Genomic DNA, 25,287 nt, shown 5'->3' with positions numbered 1-25,287 from the left:
GTTAGATGAACCAAGTATCCAGACACGGATTAGCTCTGAGAAACACAGAGAAATGTGGACACAGGAGTGTGCAGAGAATTTCTAGAGATCCAGATGCTGACTTGCTCTAAGAAACACAGAGATGTGGACACAGGAGTGTACTGAGAATTGCTAGAGATCCAGACACTGACTTGCTCTGAGAAACACAGGGAAATGTAGACACAGGGGTCTACTGAGAATTGCTAGAGATCCAGACACTGACTTGCTCTGAGAAACACAGGGAAATGTAGACACAGGAGTGTACTGAGAATTGCTAGAGATCCAGATGCTGACTTGCTCTGAGAAACACAGGGAAAGAGCTGGACATGTAACTCAGGAAAATTAGCATGAGAAGGGAAACTCAGAATATTGGTAATTAACTTAACAGCTGAAACACCAATAAGGTGATTTGCAAGCACTGAGATCTGTTAGACTAAGCAGCTACCAAAATAGGCGTAGTCAGGCCCTTTAAACTATAAACACAAAAAAGTAGTGCAATAACCAATATATAAATAATGCATGAATAAGCAAACAAATGCAGTAAGTTACTGAATATGTAAAATATGTTGTCACTTTAATAAGAAAGTATAATCCATAAAACATTTAAAACATGAGCAAAGTGCCTCACTTCTATATTTATCCACAATATATTGAGCCTGTTGCTATATATACTTCCGGTATAAGTCAAGCAATAGTAACAGTATTTTAATCTCAATCATGAAAGAGTGGGACTGTCCTTTGGGTATAATTACCAAGCTTCTCGCCAGTAGAGGAATAATCCTTTTTGATCTGTAAATCCCATGCATAGGGTTAGGAGTTCTCAGATACACCGTGAATATCTGAGGACTCCTAACCCTATGCATGGGATTTACATATCAAAAAAGATTACTCCTCTATCGGTGAGAAGCTTGGTAATTATACCCAAAGGACAGTCCTACTCTTTCATGATTGAGATTGAAATACTGTTGCTATTTCTTGATTTATACTGGAAGTATATATAGGAACAGACTCTATATATTGTGGACAAATATAGAGGTGAGGCACTCTGCTCATGTTTTAAATGTTTTATTGATTACCTTCTCTTATTAAAGTGACAACATATTTTAAAAATTCAGTAACTTACTGCATTTGTCTACTTATTCAGGCATTACTTATATATTGGATATAGCGCTACTACTTTGTTTTTGTGTTAACAGCTGAAACATGTAACACAGGGAGAGAGCTGGACAGCACACCTGAATTCAGCATGAGAGCAAATACATTTTACATGGATTCAGCAAGAAAAGCTGAACTGCACAATGGAGAGAGAATCACTGGAATTCACTGGAAGACGAAAACAACAGAGAGCCTGGAGTGAAGAAAAAGTACTCAGTCACTGGAACACTGAAGACTTGAAGTAAATGAAGTTGATCAGACAACTTCCTGTTCCTGGAGTCAGACCTAAATACCCCTAGTCAGTTGGTCATTGGATCAGAGGATCAGCTGAGTGACCGCAGGACTACCTTTGGGAGACACTAGTCAGGTGATATGGACCAACATGGCTGCTTCCATGCCTGCTACCATGGGAACCAGGACGCACGCACGGAAGCCCTAGCAGATCCCGGGGAGAGTACTCAGTCACCACTCACCTCCACTGTCAGCGACTGAACACCTAAGCCCAAGGACGTCGGCGCGGAGGTGAGTAGTGGCCGATCCCAATCCACATCCTGACAAAAATAAGCAAATAAACAAAAGTAAATGTCCCAGCACTCCTTGTGCTGATGTCTGTGGACCGTCCAGGTCCTGGCACCCTAATACTAACCACCACCCCTTGCCTATCACCTGGCCAGTTTGTCCAGCATCAGGAGCAAGGAGCATCAGGTGTGTGGGAGTTTTAAAACCTTCCTGTGCTCCAGTGATTATTCCAGCTGGGTCTGTGTAAATGTGAAAACCTGGAATTCCACACCTTCACTGCTAATGCAGAACACACAGATTTCAGTCCAGCCTCCCTTGGAGAGGGCTGATTCCACCAGAATGTGGGCAGTTTAGGTAAGAGACATCCTCTCTCACCACACATCCCCCCCTTTTATTTTCCCTGAATGTGGTATGCTCTGACATAGGGACAAATTGTCTTTGTTTCCTACGGACGCTGGGTTGTACTTTTCCCCGCCACTGCGTGGACAATGTATCCCTACAAGAGCCAGTGCGACATCTGAACTGTCTAGCGAGAAGCACAGGGACCAGACTTTCTTGTCAGATAGCTTGTCGATACGGTCTCTGCTTTACGCCCACTCCGCTAGGTGTATTTATCTTGTTCTCTATTAAGGCAGTGCGCCCAGGCAGGGAAGAAAACACATCCTGATTATTGTGAACAAAGGCTTTCGCTGCTTTCCGCTGTTTTGCAGATGAGGTGTCCACCAGCGGAACTTATGTAGGACAAGACGAACTACAGCGGCCTCTAGAAACTTGAGGGGTTTCCAGCACATCCATGGCAACATCTGTATTGGGTATAACACCTCTGCAAATATTTTTCTCTGGCTGGAAGCAGACTAAGTGTTGCGGATATCTTTCCTTAGACATTAATTGCGCAGATGTTCCCTCTCCAAAGAGGACTGGCCATTGTTTTCCACTCTTCCCCCTTTTCGGAAATAGGGTCTTGGAGACTTTACATTGGCGTTGTCTCTGTGGTTCCTTTAAGAGCTCAACAAATCCTGGGAAATTGTGTCCCAATATGATAGGATAGGGGAGCTTAGGACCAAAAGTGGCAACCACCTCATATGCGCACCCCTTTATGTTGAGGTTCACTGGCACTCAGGAAAAGTTTTCTGTGGATCCATGAATGCAGAGTACTTCAACTAACCCTGGCACCTTTTCCACTGGCCAGGGCAGGACAGCCTCTGAGATCAGGGTTAGCTCACTCCCTGAGTCTATAATAGCTGGGAGTTCTCGGCCATTCAGTAACACAGTTTCCCACATTAACGAGGGTCTGGAATCCAGGGGTACCATCATACAAAAAACAGGGTATGTAGTGTGCATACTAGCAACCTCACACTCCATAGGTTCTGTTTTTCTGGGACAGTCCCGCCTTATGTGACCTGGATCTCTGCACTTATAGCAAAAGATCCTGGCATCTCCAGCGGTGTTTCCGTGAGGAGGGGGTGACAGTCGGGGTCACAGGCCAATGGGGTGCCATCTTAACAGGTTGCCCATTCCCTGGTGTCTTTCTGGCATTTTTGTCATATTTCCTGCAGTTTCATACCACTCCAATACTGTAATAATTTCTCTAAATTCTGAGGATCAGCGTGTATGACCCAGCGCTGAATATTCTGCCCTAGGGTTCTTATACATTGGTCAACAACCACTGTCTCTACAATCTGAGCAGCAGTGCGATCTTCTGGCTGGAGACAACTCTGCCCCTGTCTTTTGAGTTTTGCTACCTGCTACCGAATAGGGACCCCTAGTAGTAGGGCCCATTCGTGGAAGTGCTGCACCTTCCCAGATGGAGTGAGACCTGACCTGGCCAGAATGGCACTTTTGACTTGGTCATATTTATCTGCATCAGCAGAGGACAAATCAGCATCAGCTTTCTGAGCCTCACCAGTGAGATAGGTGGCAAGTATATCAGCCCAAGTATCTGCTGGCCAATTTAAACGCTGTGCCACCCTCTCAAATATCAGCAAATATACCTCTGGGTCATCTGAGGCAGACATTTTATTCAGATGTCCTACAGCATTTGCTGTGCTCATTGATTGGGTCACTAGCTGCAACATTTGTTCCTCCGTCTTTTGATGGGAGGCTAGCAAATTTACTATAGTACGAAAGACTTCCTCCATTTTTATAGTGGGAGGTGTATGTACAAGTGTAGGTGCATTTAGATAACAAACCAGTTTACACAAATATATATTTCTGTCAACAAAGCAACAGTTATTCAAGCTTAACACAGAAAAAGAAAACACAGCTTTTTTTTTTCTTCAGCAATGCAAGGGTTAAACAGAACACGGGGAGAAAAAAAAGTTTTTTCTCTCTTAAGCAATGCTTAATCAAGTATGTGTGCTTTGCTCAAACAACATGTGAACTTAATTAGACAGCATGAACACTAGCTGGTGAAGATACTAATCACAATTTGTTATATGTCTTAAGCACCTGAGTAAAAAAAGAAAGCTTCTTTTTTCTTTTCCCAGTATACACACAAAACAAAGTTTTGCACAGCAAGTTACAGTGTCCTTAATATAACTGCGTTTTTTCTGGTTCGCCAACCATACTCCCATATACCAAATGTTTTGCCTGGTTAGAACCTTCGCTACGCCGTAGGCGTCTAGTGATTGCGCTGTGACACAGCAGTACAGAGTCCCCGTATGGGCCACCATACATGGGGTATAGGAATGAGGTTTCCAGACAGGCAGGTAACTGCACCTTAGCATACTTGAGCATAGGCCTGGATACACACAGGCACATAACAGCAAATAAGCAAATAAACATAAAAGTAAATGTCCCAGCACTCCTTGTGCTAATGTCTGTGGACCTTCCAGGTCCTGGCACCCTAATGCTAACCACCACCCTTGGCCTATCGCCTGGCCCGTTTGCCCAGCATCAGGAACAATGAGCATCAGCTGTGTGAGAGTATTAAACCCTTCATGTGCTCCAGCGATTATTCCAGCTGGGTCTGTGTAAATGTTAAACCTGGAATTCCACACTTCCACTGCTAATGCAGAGCACACAGGTTTCAGATCAGCCTCGCTTGGAGAGGGCTGATTGCACCAAAATGTGGGCAATTCAGGTGAGAGACAACCCCTCTCACCACAGGTAGTATTTATAACTATCCAGAGTTGGGAGATTAAAGCGCACTTGGAAGAAGTCATTGGGGATAACAAAATTTGAAGACAATAAGGGGTCATTATATTAATTATCGGGGTCCGAACGGACACTGATAATTAACATACTAACTCGCCGCGAGCGCTGGAGCAATTCATCATTGCTCCGGCGCGGAGACAGCTGATCCAAAAATCATTGGCCAGAGAGTGTTTTAGGGTGGCTGCCCAGGTATACTGTATGGTAGTGGTAACTATCTCAAAGAAGGTGCGGAACGACACCGGATGTCTCACTTGAGGAGCAGCCTGCAACTGATCTGGTGGTAGGCAGCTGGGGCCCAGTAGGCAATAAGTGCAGATATCTGGGACACAGCAGAGGTGCTCAGTAAGCCCCAGGAGCAGTGCTTGGCTGGAGCTTATTTAGTGGTGTCAGTAGTAGCTGAGGAAAGTCACTGAGGCCACGCCCTGCTTCAACCATTTTTTGTACAATAATCTGTGTGTTTGGGGTCATGGTCTTGTTGCAAGACCCACCTTATGCTGAGCTCACAAATGGGTATACTGGTATTCTCATGTACAAATTTCTGCCACAATCCAAAATTCATAGTTCATGCAGTAAAACCATGATACTGCTAACACTGTGCTTCACAGTTGGGATGCGGTTGGAATAAAATGTTTGGTACACATAACTTTTTTAATTGAAGCCAAAAAGTTCTATCTTTGGCTCTTCTGTCCAGAAACATTCTTCAAGTAGTCTTCCTGCTAATACAAATAGTCTTTAGCAAACGTTAATTGGACAGCAATATTCTTGGAGAATAGTAACTTCCTCCTTGCTATTCTATCATGCACACTGTTCTTGTTTAGTGTTTGCCTGATGGTGGCAACCATCAACACCAGGGCCGGCAACAGAAATCTTGGGGCCTGGTACACTTTTATTTCTGGGGCCCCAAATCCCCCCTCCCAATCCCCCGTCCTTGACTCCTCCTCCAAACACATATGCCAGGTCCACATACATACACACACAATTGTCACAGATAGAGAAATACACACACACACACATATATACATACATACATATACCCACCCATAGATAGATATATATGTGTGTGTGTATATATATATATATATATTCCCACAGTAGCACTGGACGGCACTCTGAGTCCATGTATGAAAAATAAATCTCCAGGACACTGAGATAAGATCAACGTTTCAGGGAACCAACCCTTTTATCAAGATATAAAAGGGTTGGTTCCCTGAAATGTTGATCTTATCTCAGTGTCCTGGAGATTTATTTTTCATACATGGACTCAGAGTGCCGCCCAGTGCTACTGTGGGAATGTTGATTGGAGGACGGGCACCGAGCATGGTGATTTGGATGGACTTGAGTGCCGAGCATTTTGTGTTTATTATATATATATATTATACATACACACATATATGATAAAGATTACAATAACATAGTCACTGACGCTTGGCTTTGCCCCTACACTCTTCAGCTGGGCCACTAAGGAGGAGGAGAGTGAGGGTGGGGGGCCGGGGTTGCCGCGAGGGGGGTGGTCGCAGGTGCCATGAGGGGGGGGGGGGGTTGGGGATGCCAGGAGGGGAGTCAGTGGTGCCGCGAATGGGGGTGGGGAGTTCCGCAAGTTGGAAGTTGGACAACAGGGGTTGATGGGAAAGGAACAGGAAGGAAGCCGGAGGGGCCTAGGAGGAGAAGGAGCACCGGCCCCTGCCTGTCACAGTGTGAGCCAGTGTTTGACTTGGGAAGGGGGAAAGGATGTCAGTGGGTGGGGCTTCGGTAGGACGGCTGCTGTAACAGCACAGCATTTGTTTAATAGGTGCAGCTGCCCTGTTTTTGCTGTTCCTAATCCTCGGGGCCCCTCTGATCCCCTTTGTACCCCCCTGTCATCAGGCCTGATCAACACTGACACTAGTCAGTGCAAGTGATGCCTTTAGATACTTTGACTTTTCCCTGGGGTTATTTTTTTGTAAGTATTGAACAAAAGCATCTGGGAATACAAACTGACCAAGAGTGTGGAACAAATAGTCCTATGTCACCATGTCGACTGTGTAATTTATTTTAAGTATGGCTGGGCCATCCCCACTCACATCCATTTGCCATCATATTGATTGACACTCCTAACTTTAAATATTCCCGTAACTGTACTGATAATCCTAGAGGTTCACATACTTTTTCCAACAAAGAAATTAAATATCCTTTGTATGTTATTTGTATGTTATTTGATTCATTGGGTTGTCTTTATTTGTTGGTTTAGAGTGAAATGCAGAAGTTCATAAACCTCTAAAGAGTTGGCAAACTTTCCAGCACCACTGTATATTATGTAATACGGGCCATACATTTACCTCGCAATTCCCTGTTCTGCCGATGCCGATCAGATCCACAGCTCATGAACATTAATGATCTGTGATCCATCAGGGAATTCAGCATGTTAAATATCCCAGACTCACCGATTCTGACCATAAAAATCAAGATTGTCCAACATGTAGATTTCTCCGATACCCTGGCATCGGCAGAAGGGGGAATTTCTCTTATACAAGGTAGATTTATAGGCCCCATTAATTTGGGAGTTACTATGCACAGTATACTAATGAGTATTTCTTTTGGTCCACAAAATCATTTTGAAAAGTAGTGATTGGTGTTAGGAACAGACTGAAAGTGGCACTTATATCACATTAATGCAGGGACAGAAGTAACGTTATTGCATGCGGTTTGGTGGCTATGGGAATTGGAGTTGATTACTTACATGATAGCATTCATGCATTCATGGAGGCAAGAAGATATTGTTTCAACTTGAAACAATATCTTCTTGCCTTGAAACTTTCAATGTAAATCATATTATGCTTGAATGGAAAGAAAGAAGTGAAAGTTGTGTATAAAAAACATTAGTCCTAATGTGGCTACTTCCACTATAGTGGTCTAGTCATGTGACATGCAGAGAAATGTTCCTACAGACAGGAAATTGCATCTATGAGCAGAAACAAGGGATCAATCTATAGAATTACTGTGTTCTCTCCAGTTCACTGTTGAAGCCTGGAGTATTTAGAAGAATAGATAATTTACTGCAGCCTATATCACATTTGTTTGCAATGTATAGAAGTCAGGCGTATCAAACAGTGGGATGGCTATAAACTAGGCACTCCTAAGAAGTGTTACTATAAAGTAACTTGCAGTATTATGTCTGAGCACACAATTGTTGAGTGCTTTTCACCTTATGCATGTTTACTGAATTTATGTCTTTTATTTGCAGCTCTATGTGCTAATGAAGTGACTCCAGGTGACTGCTCTCCAGCTGCTGGTCAAAGAGCTGTAATTGGTGAGACTAAGACCCATTCTTAGCATGTAAGATCTCACTGACAGGGACCCCCTTCCTCATGTTCACCCCTAGCACAATCCTTGCTTTCAGTATTTGCGGAGTGCTGAACTGACTTCCTCTCCCTGCGACTCACCTCCACTTGCCTGTCAGAACAAGTTACCCAACACTCGTCCTTTGTCTGCTTCCTACTTAATTTGTTGGTATATTGCTGACATCCCATGGAGGAAGTGATGGCGCAAGTTTCACCCCACTGTGTCTTGGTCACAGGTTAATGGATCAACTGATCCATTTACCTTTGACCAAGCCGCAGTCGGACCTGTTGTCCTAGCATTAGAAAGGCACAAACAATTTATGTATTCATCAATCTGCAAACCTGAATTATGAATATTAGTTGCTATTTATTTTGTCAATAGCTTATTGGGAAAGGGGAAAATTGTCTTCAGCACTGTACACAAACTGTATATGTATGTACAATTAATAATCCAATCCAGTGTCGTAACTAGGGTATTTGGAGCCCATGACAAGTAAAAAAATGGAGGCACCCCCCCCCCCAAAAAAAAAAATGGGCGTGGGTGTGGGCACATGCCACAAGGGGCATGGCCACTGAAAAATGGGGGCGTGTCAACATGGCACACCACCGTTTCTCGTCACTCTGGGAACATTAGTTTCCATTCCATATGCACCTTAATGCCCCCAGTAGTAGTGCCCTTCTTGCAATGCCCCCTGTAGTAGTGCCCCTTATGCGATGTCCCCAGAAGCAGTGCCCCCTGTAGTAGTGTCCCTTATTCATTGCCCCCAGTAGTGCCCCTTATACAGTGCCCCCAATGATGCACCATTACATATATAAAACGAAGACACACACAAGAAAACAATAACAATACTTACCTGAATCCCAACTCCTGCGCCCGCCGTCTCTCCCATCACCCAATACGGGAGCCGGAAGGCAGAGCTCATGGGTGAGCTCCAGTCCGACTCCGGCCGTGGGTGCAGCAGCCAATGAGAATCTGTTTGACTCTCATTGGCTCCTGCACCCATGGCTGGAGTGAGGACTACACTGACTGAAAACACTGTCCTGGACCGTGGCTGGAGGCGCCCAGGGCACGTGACCCAGCTGACCTCCCCTAGTTACACCATTGATCCAATCCCCATAGGTCAAACCTGACTGTGAAGCAGCTTGATTTTTTTAATCTATGTGGTTTATATCCTCTATTTTGCTGATTTTATGTATGTATATTTGGCCTTTCCTTCACAGTGTTCCTTCAGGGCCCTGAGCACCAAACATTACTAGAACTTTTACATAATAAACATTGTTTTAAATTTACAAAACATTACTGTTGGAAATAGCATTTTATTACAGCTATTTTCATGTGGTGTTCATGTTGATATTTAGTACTGTTGAGATACCTTATTTCTTTATACACAATGTATTATTAACATATTTATTTAATTTTATGCGTTGCATGTTTAAGGTATTAAAGTATACAAAAAAAAGGAAGATAAATGTTATATAATATACTATCTTTAATTAAATTTGGAAGAACATACTGATAAGTCTAAGGGGGCGCTTTAAATTAGGAACACATCACATGTTTATGTAAAAGCAGGTGAACAATTTATTACATATAAATCATTCACCATAACAATATAAAAGCATCATAATCTACTAAAAACTGACTCCTGACCGACTTTAAAACACATAAACAGCCATAGTCCCCTCCAAAGATGTAGAGAGCAAAACTTTTGGACATAGTCTACAAGTGTGGCACTTCAATAGTTAATTAGCATGCACCCACATAGGGCTAATGGACAGTCCCGATATATTTACCAGCTTGGTCGCTCTGCTCCGCGACTCCTAGCCAGCAGTTGGTCCGGTTGCAGAGTATCTCAGCTTGACTGTTTAGCTTCAATAAAAAGACTTAATCAAAACAATTAATTGCAGTGATTGCAGGTTTTCTGTAATTGTGGTAGAACCTCTTTGGGGATATCCTTACACCTCCAGAGACTACAGATATCAAACAATGATGATCATTCTGACACCCTTGGCCTGTGGGTGCTGCGGTAATATTAAAAAATTAGGACTCTGGAGTGGCTGCTTTGCCATCCTTATGGTCCCAATCAATTGCCCTGTAAGGTAAATAGTTGCTCAATTGATCACAAAACATGGGAAACTGCTTGTGATTGGCTGTGGGACACTGCAAGTTAAGGTGCCCATACACGGTGCGATGTAGCGTGTAAGGTGACTGCCGATCCGTCGGCAGACTGATCGTGCAGTCCCCTCTGACAATCGTGCGGTCCCCACTGATGGCACGATATGCCGGCTCCCCCTCCTCCATTTCAATGGGATCGTACATCGCATCCCAGATCAGACATCCCAGATCAGATGGTTCTGCAGGAAGATCAGGGGATGCGATGTACGACCCCACGGGAGCGCACAGCAGGATATCAGGTACAATATCGTGCCCACACACGGCACGATATAGCACCTATGGGCTTCCAGAGATAAATGGCTCACATCCTTAGTCAATTTCTTGCACACAGCTACACACAAAAACAATCTATCATGGTATGGTATTCTTCTGGGTATAGTTATACCTTTTTTTATATTAGATCAACATGGCAATTTAATGAAAACTACAGTATTCTACTACGTAAACACAATTAAAATATTGCCCCCATGGCATCCTTCTTGTTCATGAGTAGACGAAAAACATATACAGTAATACAGGGCAGTATTTTAAGTCCTAGGCATTCTGATAAATGCCCCCTAACTTGAGAAAATGAAAATGTAGATTTACATTAAGCCAGAAGTTCCCAAACTTGATCTTCAAGACACCCTAACAGCCCAGGGTTTATGGATAGCCATGTTTGACCTCAGGTGAGGTAATTAGTGCCTCAGTCAATTTGATTTAGCCACCTGTGCTCAACTATGGATATCTCTAAAATCTGAAGGCCGTGTTTGGGAACCTCTGCATTAAGCCATGCCTAAACTATACTTAAAGCAATGCTGCACTAGACATGTGCGTAATTTGATATTTACCATAAAGACATCTCATTACATTGTGGACATCTCACTTTCCATAGACTTGACTCACAAAACCGTCTTTATCTTCAGCTTGAACATTCACTTCTCCTTATTACTAATCTCAACTCTGCTGTATTTACTGCTCCTGATTATTGTGTGATTGAAAGTCATTGTATTAGAGAAGTGACTACAAGCAGTGCCTGTCACACCTCCTCAGCAAGGTATATGCAACTGCACATATCGGTTTAGGGTGCTGATCACAAAGTATCTTCACACAGGAAGTGTGGAAAATACAAACTGACTCCTAGCTTCCTCCTTCAGCTCAGAAATAGACAAAAACAGAAGTGGTAACACCAAAAGCTGCATTTCCTTGAAGAATGTAAGCGAGAAACCTTCATTTAAGACTGGGGGATATGCGTATCTACTGAGCACTTCATTCTGTGAGTTTATGGCTCAGGCAGACGTCCAGGCATGTTGCACACACATTAGGGCTGATACATCGGGATGTACAGAACTGTATGTATAATTTGTGTATGATTGATCTCTTAACCTGTCTATTTCCGGTCTTTCTTAGGTCCACGGGTCATGGGAAATCTCATTAAGGTTTTGGGCAAAGACTTAGAAAATTGTCCACATTTTTTCCTGGATTTTGAAAGTAAGTCGGGTATACATCCAGGTACTGGTGCGATAGACGTGGTTTAACACTTTTATCTAGAACAAGAATGGAGAGGGAGTGACAGAGACATACAGTAAGAGAGTGACTGCAAAGTCATATGTGGTGATTGACGGTAACACAGGCAGCGTGAGTGGGGTGATAGAGCAGAGAGGACAGGCGTTTAGGCTGCAAGGTTTATAGAGGTTTGAATAGGAGAGATCACATCAGACAGCAGAATGACTAGGCACACCCCTGGGTGAGTGAGTGACATGTACATACAGTAAGAATAGGGAGAGTGAGTATCATGGTTGCACAGTATGAAAGGGATTCTGCACAATAGAGGGAGTGGCACAATAATAAATAATTTCTGCATTAGAGCAGGGATTCCTAATATTTTCATTCTGGGATCTATTGTTTACTTTTAAATGTATTCTATTATAATTACTGTACCATTGTTAAATGATTGTTAAATATATAATTCTGAATTCTGTTTAGAGCAATGTCTATTAGGAAATGATGTATATAATAATATCACTATTAGTTAGCATAGTACAAAACCCCTTGAGAAAGATAGACAAGTGTGTGTTTCATAGTTAGCTAAAGACTGAGAATAGGGCCCACCGACTCACTCTTTCTACAAAACATTTGCACATTGATTACATTGTTATTGCATCAATGTCTGCTTGGATTTGCTTTGAATGTAGAAGGTTATGATATAAATGCTATTAGGGTTCAACATAAATATATTGTCTAATGAAGTACATAGATTATGGTGCTGATTCTGAGTGGTACGCCTCTGTGGCCACTTTAGCGTTTTTTGCCATGATCACGTCTGACTATATGCTAATGCTAGTATCAGCCCTTCCCCTGGTGCACAAGCGTACGTTTGAACGTACAAGGGCTGAAATGCCCACTTTGAGCTCCTTTAGTAATGCCGCTTGGCACACCACCCTATGGCAGGTGCAGATTTTCTAACTGAAATGTGAGCAATTAAGCGTCTGTTTATGCAAGCGCTTAGCTACACACGCCCATAAGACGCTCTATTTTCATAGCTACCTCTCACTGACCGCCCAGGAATGCCCAGCACATTTCCAATACATCTCTCAATTGCAACTACGCCTCTGTGCGTACAGACCACGAGACTCATGCGTCTTACAAATTTTTAAGGTGTTTTGCACACACATAGCAAGAAATCGCTCAACTCCGTGAACATCGGTATTGTGTGCAACTCAGAATCAAACCCTATTTGTTTGTTTGTGTAGTGCAGTGTTCTTCAAGCAGTTGTCAAGTGTGCCGCTCAGCGCACTTGTACTGTAGTGTGTTTTATTCCTGTGGAGGCCAAAGTGTGTGTACTGTATTTTTGTATGTGGGATCCAATGTGTATGTTTTTTCATTGGTCACGCACACCGCATCGCCGGATGATATGCCTTGGCAATTTTAAAATCTTGTGTAGTGTGCCTCAAGTTGAAAATGGTTGAAAATCACTATTGTAGTGTATATGTGATAAAGGCCTGTATAATGATTTTCTGAAAGCTATTACGACCCATACTACAGCCATCCATGAGATAGCTCAAGAACTGGACAGAAATGCTGTATAACATGCAGAGTCCCGTAAATAGGACGGTGCGATATGTGTGACTGCCCAGGGTGTATGGCTGAGGGAGGCTCCTGTTTAGATGTTAGTGAGTAGTTCAGGGTTGCCCTGACTTCCACAGTGACAATGACAGCGTGGCTCTGGGCCACTTCTTACTCAGATCGTCACAGTGCCATGGCCATTGTAGAGCGGCTGACTCATTTCAATTACTCCTTCCCCCTAAACCATCTTTGTGCTTTAGGCATTTTTGCTCCCACCTTCCAGACCAGCTACTTTGTTCTACGTGCTACAGATCATAGACCCATTTCTACCCTCTGTCTTCCCGTCCCCCCTCCACTACCTCTTTCAATACCTCCACTATACCCTCCCCTCTCCTCAGGGGCGTATTAAGAGAGGAGGGGGCCTGTGTGCATTCCCCGACTGGGGCCCCCTCCTCTCTCCCCAGCAGACTGGAGAGGCTGACTGGCGACCGCAGCATCAGTAGACTCTGGGCCCGTGTGCACCGCACACCCTGCACCCATTATAGATATGCCTCTGCCTCTCCTCCCTTCCCTTTAGTTGGTGAGAGAAGGGCTTGTACATGAATAGATCTAAAATTCTAACTGGAAAGAAAGTATTTTTATTGGGAGATGGTTGGGGATATTAATGTTATGTGGGTCCTGGTGGAGAAATGAAAAATAAAGGTATATGGGGGTAGTAATGTTATGTGAGGGTATTAATATTGTGATGGAGCTGGTTATGGATATTACTGAAATGTGGAGTCTGTAGTCAATTTGGGGGCTAATATATTAATGTGAGGACTCATGGGTATACATTTGAATGCTATTAAGTTGATATTGGGGCAGCTTGGTGTAAGTAGGCTTATTTATTGAATAGGAATGTTATAGTTTTAATGTAGGTGCTCGTGGGAAGGAATAGATGTATTTACCAAACTGAAATGCTATTTATTAAATATTGGGACTGATGAGGCAGAAAGAGTTATGTTTGTTTTTAAATTGAATTGCTTTTCATTTAATAATGGGGATGTTGAGGAGGAAGGGTTCTGTTTAGTATATAGAAATGCTATTAATTTATGTTCTGGGCTGGTTGGGCTAAAGCTTATTTATTTTGAAAAAAAGCACTTGTAAAGGACTCGGCACGTCCCCTCACAAAGATGACCGCCACCTCCGGCAGTGTGCTTCCATTGGGAAGCAGCATCTAGTCCCACCAAAATGGGGGACGCCAGTGTTACCACTCACCAAGAGCACTAAAATGTCTGTGACTGCTCTGGGTATGTAGCACAAGGAGTAAATTAATGTGACTCACAATACAATGATTTTAAAGGAAATAACTGAACTTTAATTAAAGTTCTCATTGGGCCTGATGCTGAGCTTGTGCATGTGCTCCTGCATTGCATGCATGGAAGCCAATGCATATACTTAAATGTATGCAGAGTTGTTCCTTTGGTGTGCTTGTTCCCTATCCCATACCCTTGGTTTGCTACTAGTTATCACCATCAGGGCACACTTGCATTAGCCTCTACTAGGTGCACAAGATACATTTAAAAACTGGCAGATTTACACTTCCGTCCAACTATGTACAGCCAGTAGTAGCACTGACATGCCCTCACTGAGCTTTGGCTATGTGAGAACTGTCTGTTACATCCCAGATATGCCTCTGTAGTTGTAAGTGGAGATGCAGTTGAAATGTACTCTACATCGGTGCACTTGAACATGTTCGGTTACAGAACATGCACACCGTGAAAACACACAAGATAAGCTCCAACAACAGGCATATGTTTCACTCAGCATCAGGCCTTAGTTATAACACAGATTACACACTGCATAAAACCCCTGTATAAAGTTGCCTTTATTCATTGTATAATGTACTCATTAGAAAGTATGTAAGAAACTAGTAGAGGGACCTCAATCCGCCCCACCACCCGCTCTGTCTTCCCCTCCATTTCTGCCACTCCAGCCCCCACTCTGACTGATGCACGTCCATGCCCCTACCTGCTCCACTCCATCCCGACTTCCGTCCCCGCTCTGCTCCATTACGTGTCGTCCCCTCGCTCCCATTCTAAGTGAACACATGATATATTTTAAACTGGGTACTACACACTGCACTCATCACCAGTGTATATCATGGAGTTATTTTCATCTCTTTAATGGGTTGGGTACTAAAAAGTGTCTGCAGACTGCAGCCTAGGCCCTGCTGTGGGCCCTGTGTAGATCTCACATGCAATAATTTGATTTTGTTTTTTGTGTTGACTTATTTGAATGTGATTCAATTATAGTGGCCTTCCCTTTTTAGCTGCTACCCACAAAGCTCTTTTCTCTTCACCAAAGGAAATTTAAATGAGCTGCAACCAAATAGTATTTGGAACAAAAAGTGGAAGTCGGCTGGACTGTGGAGTGACATTTAAATAGGACCCAGGAATTAAGCAGGACTAAAAATCAGAATCTAGCCTTGCGCCTATGTTATGTGCAAGGCGGTTAAGTAGCCGCACCTTTGCAATATTAATTGTTCTGTATTTTTTTCAGTTAAAAAATGAGTACCTCTGGGTTTTTCATCTGTGACTACTACACCATACTTGCCAACTCTCCCTGATTGTCAGGGAGACTCTCTGAAATAGTACAGGTTTAGAGGGCTTCTTTGCACACCTGAAGGCATGAGACACCTTCAGCCTGGAGTACCACCCCTCCCTTATTGGTTTAAAGCGTGGAGTCTGGTATTGTGAATGCACAATAGTAATAGGCACAATTTAGGTAAATCCTACAAATTATATACTGTAGTGCAACTTTGAGTTGATTTTTGGGGCGTGGGTCTCCTGGATTACTTTGGTTAGTCTGCTTCAGGGCATTGCATTATAACACATTCTTTCTTTTTCGCACATTTTAACACTTTTACTGTTTGTTTATTATATTTGTATTTTCACTTTTCTATCCTATACATGCAGCAGCTGCTCTTATTTATCTTACTTTACACTTCACCTTTCTCATTAGAGTGATGCCCTGGGGTGGCTCGGCTGAGCTGGTTTGGGGGTGTCCCGCGCTCTGGATTTGAACCCTAATTTGTTAGGGACCTACCCTACAGAGGTTACCTGGATATGGTGGGTAGGCCCATAACCTTGGTCATGATTTTGCTAAAAACCTCTATTTATTTATTGCTAAATTTTATTGCATAAATGTATTTATATATAATTAGTAATTTGGAGTTGAGCACCTGTGATTTGTCTTTTTCTGTCTCTGAAATAATAGCAATCTCCCTGACTCCATTTTGAAGCTGTTCTATAAAAATCCCAGATATATGTACATTCCAATGGGATCATAGTATAATTTCCCTCCATTGGTTATAAGGCACAATGATCCCTACGTCTATACATGCATTTTCTGAAAACTATCAGTGTGTTTTCATCAATAAGTAGATCTCACTGACTGCTTTGGGGCTTATTTACAATTGGATGTAAATAAATTTTATGACACGCCTCTCAGATGTAGCAGTACACGCCCACTTTACCGCGCGCTCATAGCTGTTGCGTTCACAATCTCCCTGAAATGCTTTGTCAAATGTAGGCAAGTATGGACTACACACAACGCATTAGTGTAGGCAGTACACATACTTGTATATTTATAGAGACAGCATTATTAAAAACACTGCTGTCTGTGTATTATCTGCATTATATACTCACTTGGGTAGGGTACGCGATTCCGACGGTTGAAATCCTGATGCCTGCAGGTAAGTAATTTAACCCTACCTAGCGTTTACTCTAGGTCCGGCGGTAAGCAGGGCGCCGGACCTAGAGCAAGGGCACTTCTGCACGCGCCTTCGGTGCGAGTGTTCGAAAAGGGGGCATGGCCAATGAAAAGGGAGTGTGTCTTTATGACACATCCCCTTTTTGTCACTCTTGGGGGCGTGCCTGGCGCTTCCGGACATGGCGGGCAGGCCCCAAGCATGCGTCTGGCATCTATTCACCGGCCGTGACCACTGCTCTGCCATTGTTTTCCCCACCCGCGGGACAGTGCGCCCTCGGGTGGAGGACAGAACCCGCAGGCTGTTTCAGCGGAGCGCTGCACTGGAGGGCAGGGTGCTTTCTGCCCTTCAGAAATAGGGCAGGGTTCGGCGCCCTGCTGAAACAGCCTAGCGGGAACGCTACCTACCCCTAACCCACCTTTCCCGCAGCCTAACTCTCCCCTCCCGCAGCCTAACCTTCACCTCCCTCTCCCGCAGCCTAACTGTAACCCTCCCCCTAATGCCTAATCCTGAAGAAAAGATCACTTTTACATGTATTTAGTTTACATGTAAAAAAAAAATACATTATTTATACCTATCATTTTTATTCATTTCATTAATGAAATTGTTGCTCACACAATGCCGAGGGACTGTCCATATTTGGAAAATATTTCCTTGTTTTCAGTATTGTGTATTCACTTCCTTAGCATTGTTGCAGTAACCAAACAACCAGAGGAACAAATTCTAATGATAGAGTGTAGGAAATTCTGGGCCTGATTCAGAGCCGGACGCTCTGACCAGAGCGCTCGCTCTGAATCAGGGCCCTCCTACATGAAAATGGAGCGGCCTCTTGGACGCTCGCATAGCTGTGGGTGACCACCCACAGCTATAGCGAGCGTCCATGATGATGGTCGCGATGGTCAAGACCATCGCGACCATCAGGCTTGCGACTGAGACCCTGCGGTAGGGTCTCGCTGCCGCAAGCCCTGGAGTGATTTTGGCTCTATCAGAGCCCAAATCACTCCCACTGACATCACTACTGATGTCAGTGGGGCCGGCTTCAGACGGTAGGCGTTCCCATGGGAACGCCTCCGTCTGGCAGCAACGCCCCCGGCACGCCCACCAAAGGGGGCATGCTGTCAATCAACATCGACAGCACGCCCCCTTTGGTGCGAGACCCGGAGCGACGGCTACCCCGTCGCTAGCCGGGTCTCGCGCATGCGCTCGACGGAGCTCCCTCCATCGTGCGCATGCGCAGTAGGGCACCATCGACCCGCTTGTGAGCGTCTGAATCAGGCCCACTGTGTGGCTGATTTTCTGCATTCACTTCTACAGCAAATTTTATGATGCCATGTTTCCAGAAATGCATAGCTCACAACTGTCTCTAATTTCCAAGGACATCCTGGTATAAATATTTATTCCTGATTTTTTTGTTACTGGAAATGTCTGTCTTTAAGTCCTCACTAACTACACAGTGCAATTTATTTTATTTGTATATTGAATGTCATTTTTTCAGTGGCAAATTTTGTCTATGGGCCGCTACTACCAGTAAGCCCCCAGTCCGTGTAATTGCAGATTTCCCACCAGAAGGTCTTTCTACTAGTAGCATGCCAGACCATCAGTCTCAGTGGGAAGTTATTATTAATTGAGGAGTTACATTTAAAATGCAAATAATGTATTCTTCTAACTGATAAACATGAAAAAACACAGTCTAGCACTGGATATAGCAGAGAGTGGGATAACCCCACAGCTGTTTTTAATTCTAAATTAGACTGCTGCTTCAAATTCAGGATAGGTTATACCTTAAGGTGCCCATACATCTGCGACGGATCGCCGCGATGCAGGGCTGCGATTGGAAATTTCTGATCGCCATTGGAAATTTCCGATCGCCCACCATCGATGTTCTGCGATCAGTTGCCGGATCACAGACATTTGACATGTTAAATGTCCGCGATTTGACAATTGCGATAATTTTTTGATCGCTATTGTCAAATCGACGAAATCCAACATGTTGGATTTCTGCGATCCTGCAATGCTGGATTGCAGCATTGGGGTATCGTGGCAAGCCATCTCTGATGTATGCGGCCCATTACCTATGAAAAGGGCAACAAAAAAAGGTATATAGAATGAAGCGCTGTCCATATATATAGCAAATATTAAGCAATTTATTCACAAAGAGATATATAAAATATATTTACCAGAACAACCTAGTGGTACTAAACACACAAAAAAAGCCTAAAAATATCTATTCAATGACATAAATGTGCTGTTTATAAAACAATTCGGTACAAATATTTAATTCTTAATACCTATCGGCTATATCTATAGACAAGTGACCCTGAGATACAAATGAGTGTGTAAAAATTCCAACAGTTTCTTTCCACATATATATTAATATTTGTTGAAACAATTTAAAACAATGTATATTTAATTTTTCAACATAAAAAAAAATGCAAGAATGTATCCAATAATAAATGTACGTGACCAGAAGTATTTTCCAACCCAGAAATGATCTTTGGATTCTGACACACCAGTTTTTCAGGATATATTTGTGTAGCAGACTTCAAAAAATCTATATAGTATAATGGGAGTATTTTAGACAATCATACAAGGTATGCAGCAGCAGCCACAGCAGTCTCCTATGCCTGTGCGGGGGAGTGATCACACTGATCGCGCCCCCCCTGGCTTTGCGCCGGGCTGAGGGGGCTCAGAGCGCCCCCCCTCCCCAACGGGCAGCGCTGCAAATCTTTTTTTTTTTTCTCGGCAAGGGGGCGTGGCCATGCCTCCCCTATTAGGCCACGCCCCCTATTACCGGGGCCCACCACGGCTCTTGGCGGGCCTGCTTATGAGTATATAATTATATATGGTTTATAATCTCTCTATTTTCTTTGCCAGTTTCTTTTTAATGATATCAGCACTAACAAAACTTTATAAGAAATAAACAGATACAATAGGCTTGCTAGTAGTTGAATTCTAAAACAAATATGAACACTGACACCAGCATTTTAAATTAATGAGAAAAAAAGCATTGTATAAAATTGCCTACAGTGACAAAGAGCAATGGCCTAACCCTAACCCCCCCAGTGGTGCCTAACCCTATCCTCCCCTTACCCTACCCTAACCCTCCCAGGGGGGTGCCGAACCCTAAGTTCCCAGGGGGTCCCTAAAGCTAACCACCCCCCACGTGGCTAGATGCTAAAACACCCGGCTTACCTTCGATCGGTATGCCGGGTGTCGGGATTTTGTATTGGGGCTAATGATAGGCGTCGGGATTTCGACGAGCTGAGCACCCTGGAGGAATTGCAGCCAGTAAGATTTTTCAGGTTATTCCGGATATTTATAGTTCTTTAGGTTTTGGAGGTCTCTTCATTTCAAGGCATGAGTGCAAGACACTTTTAAATAATCCATTAAAAGGAAGTGTCAGAAAAATAGGTGTGGTCAGTATAGGCAACTGACAATAATACCCCTTTCACATCGCAATGCCAGGTTGCACCCTGGATTTTGTCACCTGTGGGACAACCTTGTCTATTTGGAGAACAAGCTTTGTGGAGCCTATACAGGGTAATCCGGATTTACCCTGTATAGCTCCTGTGGCTCCATATTCTCTATTGGGTAGGATCCATTTTTTCCATTTTTTTGTGTAATATTTACCATCTAGCACTTTATACTGCCACACAGTATTTGGATTTTTTGTGCAATATTATACCATCTAGCACTTTATACTGCCATATAGTATTCGGATTTCATGTAATTTTATTTGTATTTTATCTTTTTCAATGTGTTTAATAAAATGCTTTTAATTAGCATTTTTTGAAGTGAATACATTTTTCTACATTGTTACAATATGATTGTTTTGAGCGCCAAGAAGTTATCACTACTGTTTTATTGCTATAATTCCATATGTGTTCTTTCATAGTTTTGATGTCTTCAGTATTAATCTACTATGTTGAAAATAATTTAAATAAACAAAAACCATTGAATGAGAAGGTGTGTCCAAACTTTTGACTGGTACTGTATATAGAGTATTTATATGCATATAGAGATATATTACTCTATTTATACATATAGAGATATATGTATATAAATACAGTACTGTGCAAAAAGTTTAGACAGTTTTACTTGCTGATGCAGTGATGCAGTATAACTACCTTGTGTCTTGTTGCTGTGCTCAGTCCTGCCATGGTGTATGACCTGTGACATGAAACTGTCTTTCACAGCGTCACCTTTGTAGCAGAGTTTGGCTGTTCCTCTCCTAGTTTTAAGCCTCCTACACAGCTGTTTCTGTTTCAGTTAATGACTGTTTCAACCTAGAAACATAGAAACATAGAATTTGACGGCAGATAAGAACCACTTGGCCCATCTAGTCTGCCCCATTTCATGTGTCCTTTAGGCAACTTCAACCCTATTTACTCCTTACGTCTCTCTTAAGGATATTCTTATGACTATCCCAAGCGTGTTTAAATTGTTCCACTGTTTTAGCTCCAACCACATCTGATGGGAGGCTATTCCACTTATCCACTACCCTTTCTGTGAAGTAATTTTTCCTCAAATTTCCTCTGAGCCTACCTCCCTCCAGTTTCAGTCCTCGTGTTCTTGTACATCTCTTCCTTTGAAGAATGCTTCCCTCCTGTCCCTTGTTAAAACCCTTCATGTATTTGAAAGTTTCTATCATGTCCCCCCTTTCCCTTCTCTGTTCCAAACTATACATATTAAGATCTTTTAGTCTTTCTGGGTAAGTTCTGTGCTGTAGGCCATGCACCATTTTAGTTGCCCTTCTTTGTACCGTCTCTAATGTGTCTATATCTTTCTGGAGATATGGCCTCCAGAACTGAACACAGTATTCTAGACGAGGCCGTACCAAGGACCTATACAGTGTCATTATCACTACTTTTTTCCTGCTACTGATTCCTATGCAGCCAAGCATCTGACTTGCCTTCCTCATTGCTTTGGTGCATTGCTTGCCTGCCTTCAAGATCTGAAATGGTGACTCCTAAATCCCTTTCCTCCTCTGTATTTTCCATTATAGTGTCCTTGATACAATATTTAGCCTTTAAGTTATTGGGACCCAAGTGCATGATTTTGCATTTTTTTACATTAAACTGTAGTTGCCATATTCTTGGCCATTCCTCTAGTCTACCCAGATCCTCAGTCATTTGTTTTACCCCTCCTGGTGTGTCTACCCTGTTGCAAACTGTTGTGTCATCTGCAAAAAGGCATACTTTCCCTTTAATATTATTTGCAATATAACCAACATAGATATTAAAAAGCATTGGCCCAAGTACTGATCCCTGGGGTACTCCACTGGTTACCTTTCCCTCCTGTGAATACACTCCATTTACTACAACTCTCTGTTTCCTATCCTGCAACCAAAATCTTATCCATTCAACAGTCATAGAATCCAATCCCAAGCTTTCCAGTTTGTTTATCATTCTGCGATGCGGGACCGTGTCAAAAGCCTTACTAAAGTCTATATAAGCTACATCTACGCCCCCCCTTGATCTATTACTTTTGTCGCCCAGTCAAAAAAGTCAATAAGATTTGTTTGGCATGATCTCCGAGAAGTAAATCCTTGCTGTTTGGGATCCTGTAAATTGTTGGATTTGAGATATTCCACCACGCTTTCTTTTAATAGTGTTTCCATAATTTTTCCCACTACTGATGTAAGGCTCACTGGTCTGTAGTTACTTGCTGCCACTTTTGTACAGTGGTATTACATTTGCTCTTTTCCAGTCCTCTGGGATAACTCCTGATACTAGCGACTGGTTGAATAATTCTGTTAATGGTGTTACCAGGACCCCTTTAAATCTAGCCCCATTGATTTATACACTTTCAGTTTAGAGAGTTCTGTTAGGACCCTCTCCTCTGTAAATAAAATTTCATGTACTTCCTTTTTATGAATGCCTCTGCAACTTAACTGTGGCCCCTTCCCCTCTTTTTCTGTAGTGAATGCTGAACAAAAATAATTATTTAGATGATCTGCTATTTCTTTGTCTCCCTCGATCATGTACTCACTCTCTGTCTTAAGTCTTATTATTCCTCCATTTGACTTCCTCCTTTCACTTATATACTTAAAAAAAGTTTTGCTCCCTTTATCTACTGGCTGGGACATTTTCTCCTCAGCTTCTGCCTTTGCACGCCTAATCACCTTCTTAACCTCCTTCCTTCTGGCAAGATACACCTCTTTGTCATTATTATTTTGAGTCTGCTTATATTTCCTAAAAGCCATCTCTTTTAATTTCACACTAGTTGATACCGGTTTTGTAAACCACACTGGCTTCCTTTTCCTGGTGCTTTTCCTAACCCTTTTAATACAAAGGTCTGTAGCCTTCAGTATTGCATTCTTTATTTTTTCCCACCTCTCCTGCACTCCTTCCAAGTTCCTCCAATCTGCCACTGACACAGTAACACATCTTTCCATCTCTGCAAAGTCAGCCTTCCTAAAATCTAACACTTTTGTTTGTGTGTGGCATGAATTGGATCACTGGATCCTAGGTTCTCACCCACATTTACATCCGATATTCTGTCACAATTTGAGTATCAAGTCCAGAATAGCATTTTTGCGAGTGGGCTCCCTCACTAATTGTTTGAGAGATGCTCCCTGCAGAGAATTTAGAAAGTGGGCACTTCTAGAGGAGCTTGCAGCAGACGGTATACGTTTATGATACCGGCGGTCACAATGCCAACCGCCAGCACCTAGACTACACAATCCCGGTGAGGGTAAACTAACCTACGTCGGGAGACCGGCACCCGGCTTCCCGATCAAAGGGATGCCGGGCACCGAGTGGCGGGCAGCCGCGTGGGGGAAGGGCTAGGTTTAGGGTTTCCGGGGGGGGACTTAGGTTTAGGCACCCCCACGGGAGGTTAGGTTTATGCTAGGGGGAGGGAGGGTTAGAGTTAGGCAACCCCGGGGGAAGGTTAGGGTTAGGCACCCCCCTGGGGGACTTAGATTTAGGCGGCGGGGAAAGGGCGGGTTAGGTTTAGGCACTTTGAGGGGGGATTAGGGTTAGGCACAGGGGGGGGGAGGTTAGGGTTAGGCACCCTAAAGGAGGGTTAGGGGGTAGAGTTAGGTTAGTAAGTACTTACCTTCTAGACGATCGGGATTTTCTTCCATGTCGGGCTGGCGCTGCCGGGTGTATCATACCGATTCCCAGCAGACACCTCCCAGTTTACATCAGTTAAATTAAAGTTTCTCATGATTATGACCTATCCTTTTAAAGCCATTCTAGTAATGTCCTGCAATAGGTACTTATACAGTTCCCGACCCTGTCCAGGTGGTCTATAGATCACCCCAGTGCGAATTATGTTCTTGTCCCCCATGTCTATAGTCACCCAAAGAGCTTCAGTTGTTGCTTCAACAGTTTGTATTATAGTAGCATTTATGATGCTTTTCACATACATAGCTTCTCCTCCTCCAATCCTCCCCATTCTGTCTTTTCTAAATAGATTATAACCTGGTATAGCTATGTCCCAGTCATGATTTTCATTGCACCATGACTCTTTAATTACAATATCTAGATCATCCCTTGTCATTAGTGCAATTAGTTCAGAGATTTTATCAGCTATGCTCCTGGCATTTGCACACATAGCTCATATAGTGTTGCTGGTGTTTCTTTTTTTCTGAGACATGGTTTGTGAGTATATTACAAAATGACAATGGGCAAGATGATTTTTTAGAATTACCTGGTCTCAGATGTTGGTCAATGTTTTTCAACTGTTTTTTTAACCTACATGAAAATTATGATAATTATCACCTGTTTGGTTTGATTGGTTAATCATACACCTTACTATAATCCTACAAATCACTGACTTTGTGCAAGTGTAGCTAGAAGAATTGATGCTGTTTGTGAAGACAAAGGATTGTCACACCAAATATTGATTTGATTTAAGCTGAGTACACATTTAGTGATGTGTACCCAGCCGACCTGTCATTGGCAAGTACACTTGCCGATGTCGAGGGCGACATCGCAACGGCGGGGGCCATGCTGCATTCGGCAGCATGGCCCTCACTGACTATGTCACCCTCGCTGACTATGTCGCCCATCGGAACTGCATGCATGTCCGAAAAGCGATGTCACTGACAATGCAATGGAGCATGCATCGTCAGCGACAGTGAGTATACACACTAGATGACATATCGTCTAGTGTGTACCAGCCAGTAGATTTCTCTTCTG

General features: G+C 43.1%; 1 protein-coding gene across 4 annotated transcripts in view; it reads left to right on the top strand.

The window, feature by feature from the left end:
- LOC148514712 (CYFIP-related Rac1 interactor A-like) overlaps positions 1-25,287 on the top strand; it is a 71,836-nt gene that overhangs the window by 20,116 nt on the left and 26,433 nt on the right. The window contains exons 2-3 of one of the 4 annotated variants that reach the window (XM_088481026.1): positions 8,069-8,134; positions 11,731-11,811. In XM_088481026.1, coding sequence (XP_088337152.1) covers positions 11,742-11,811 — 70 coding nt within the window. In that variant the 5' untranslated portion in view covers positions 8,069-8,134; positions 11,731-11,741. Of the gene's footprint in view, positions 1-8,068; positions 8,135-11,489; positions 11,597-11,730; positions 11,812-25,287 lie in introns of those variants that run through there. The other 3 variants (XM_088481028.1, XM_088481027.1, XM_088481025.1) reach the window with 3 other exon arrangements.

The sequence above is a fragment of the Taudactylus pleione genome, unplaced genomic scaffold, assembly GCF_031769625.1.
Source record: "Taudactylus pleione unplaced genomic scaffold, aTauple2 ptg000260l, whole genome shotgun sequence".
NCBI lineage: Eukaryota > Metazoa > Chordata > Amphibia > Anura > Myobatrachidae > Taudactylus > Taudactylus pleione.
This window is presented reverse-complemented; position numbering and strand designations above follow the sequence as displayed.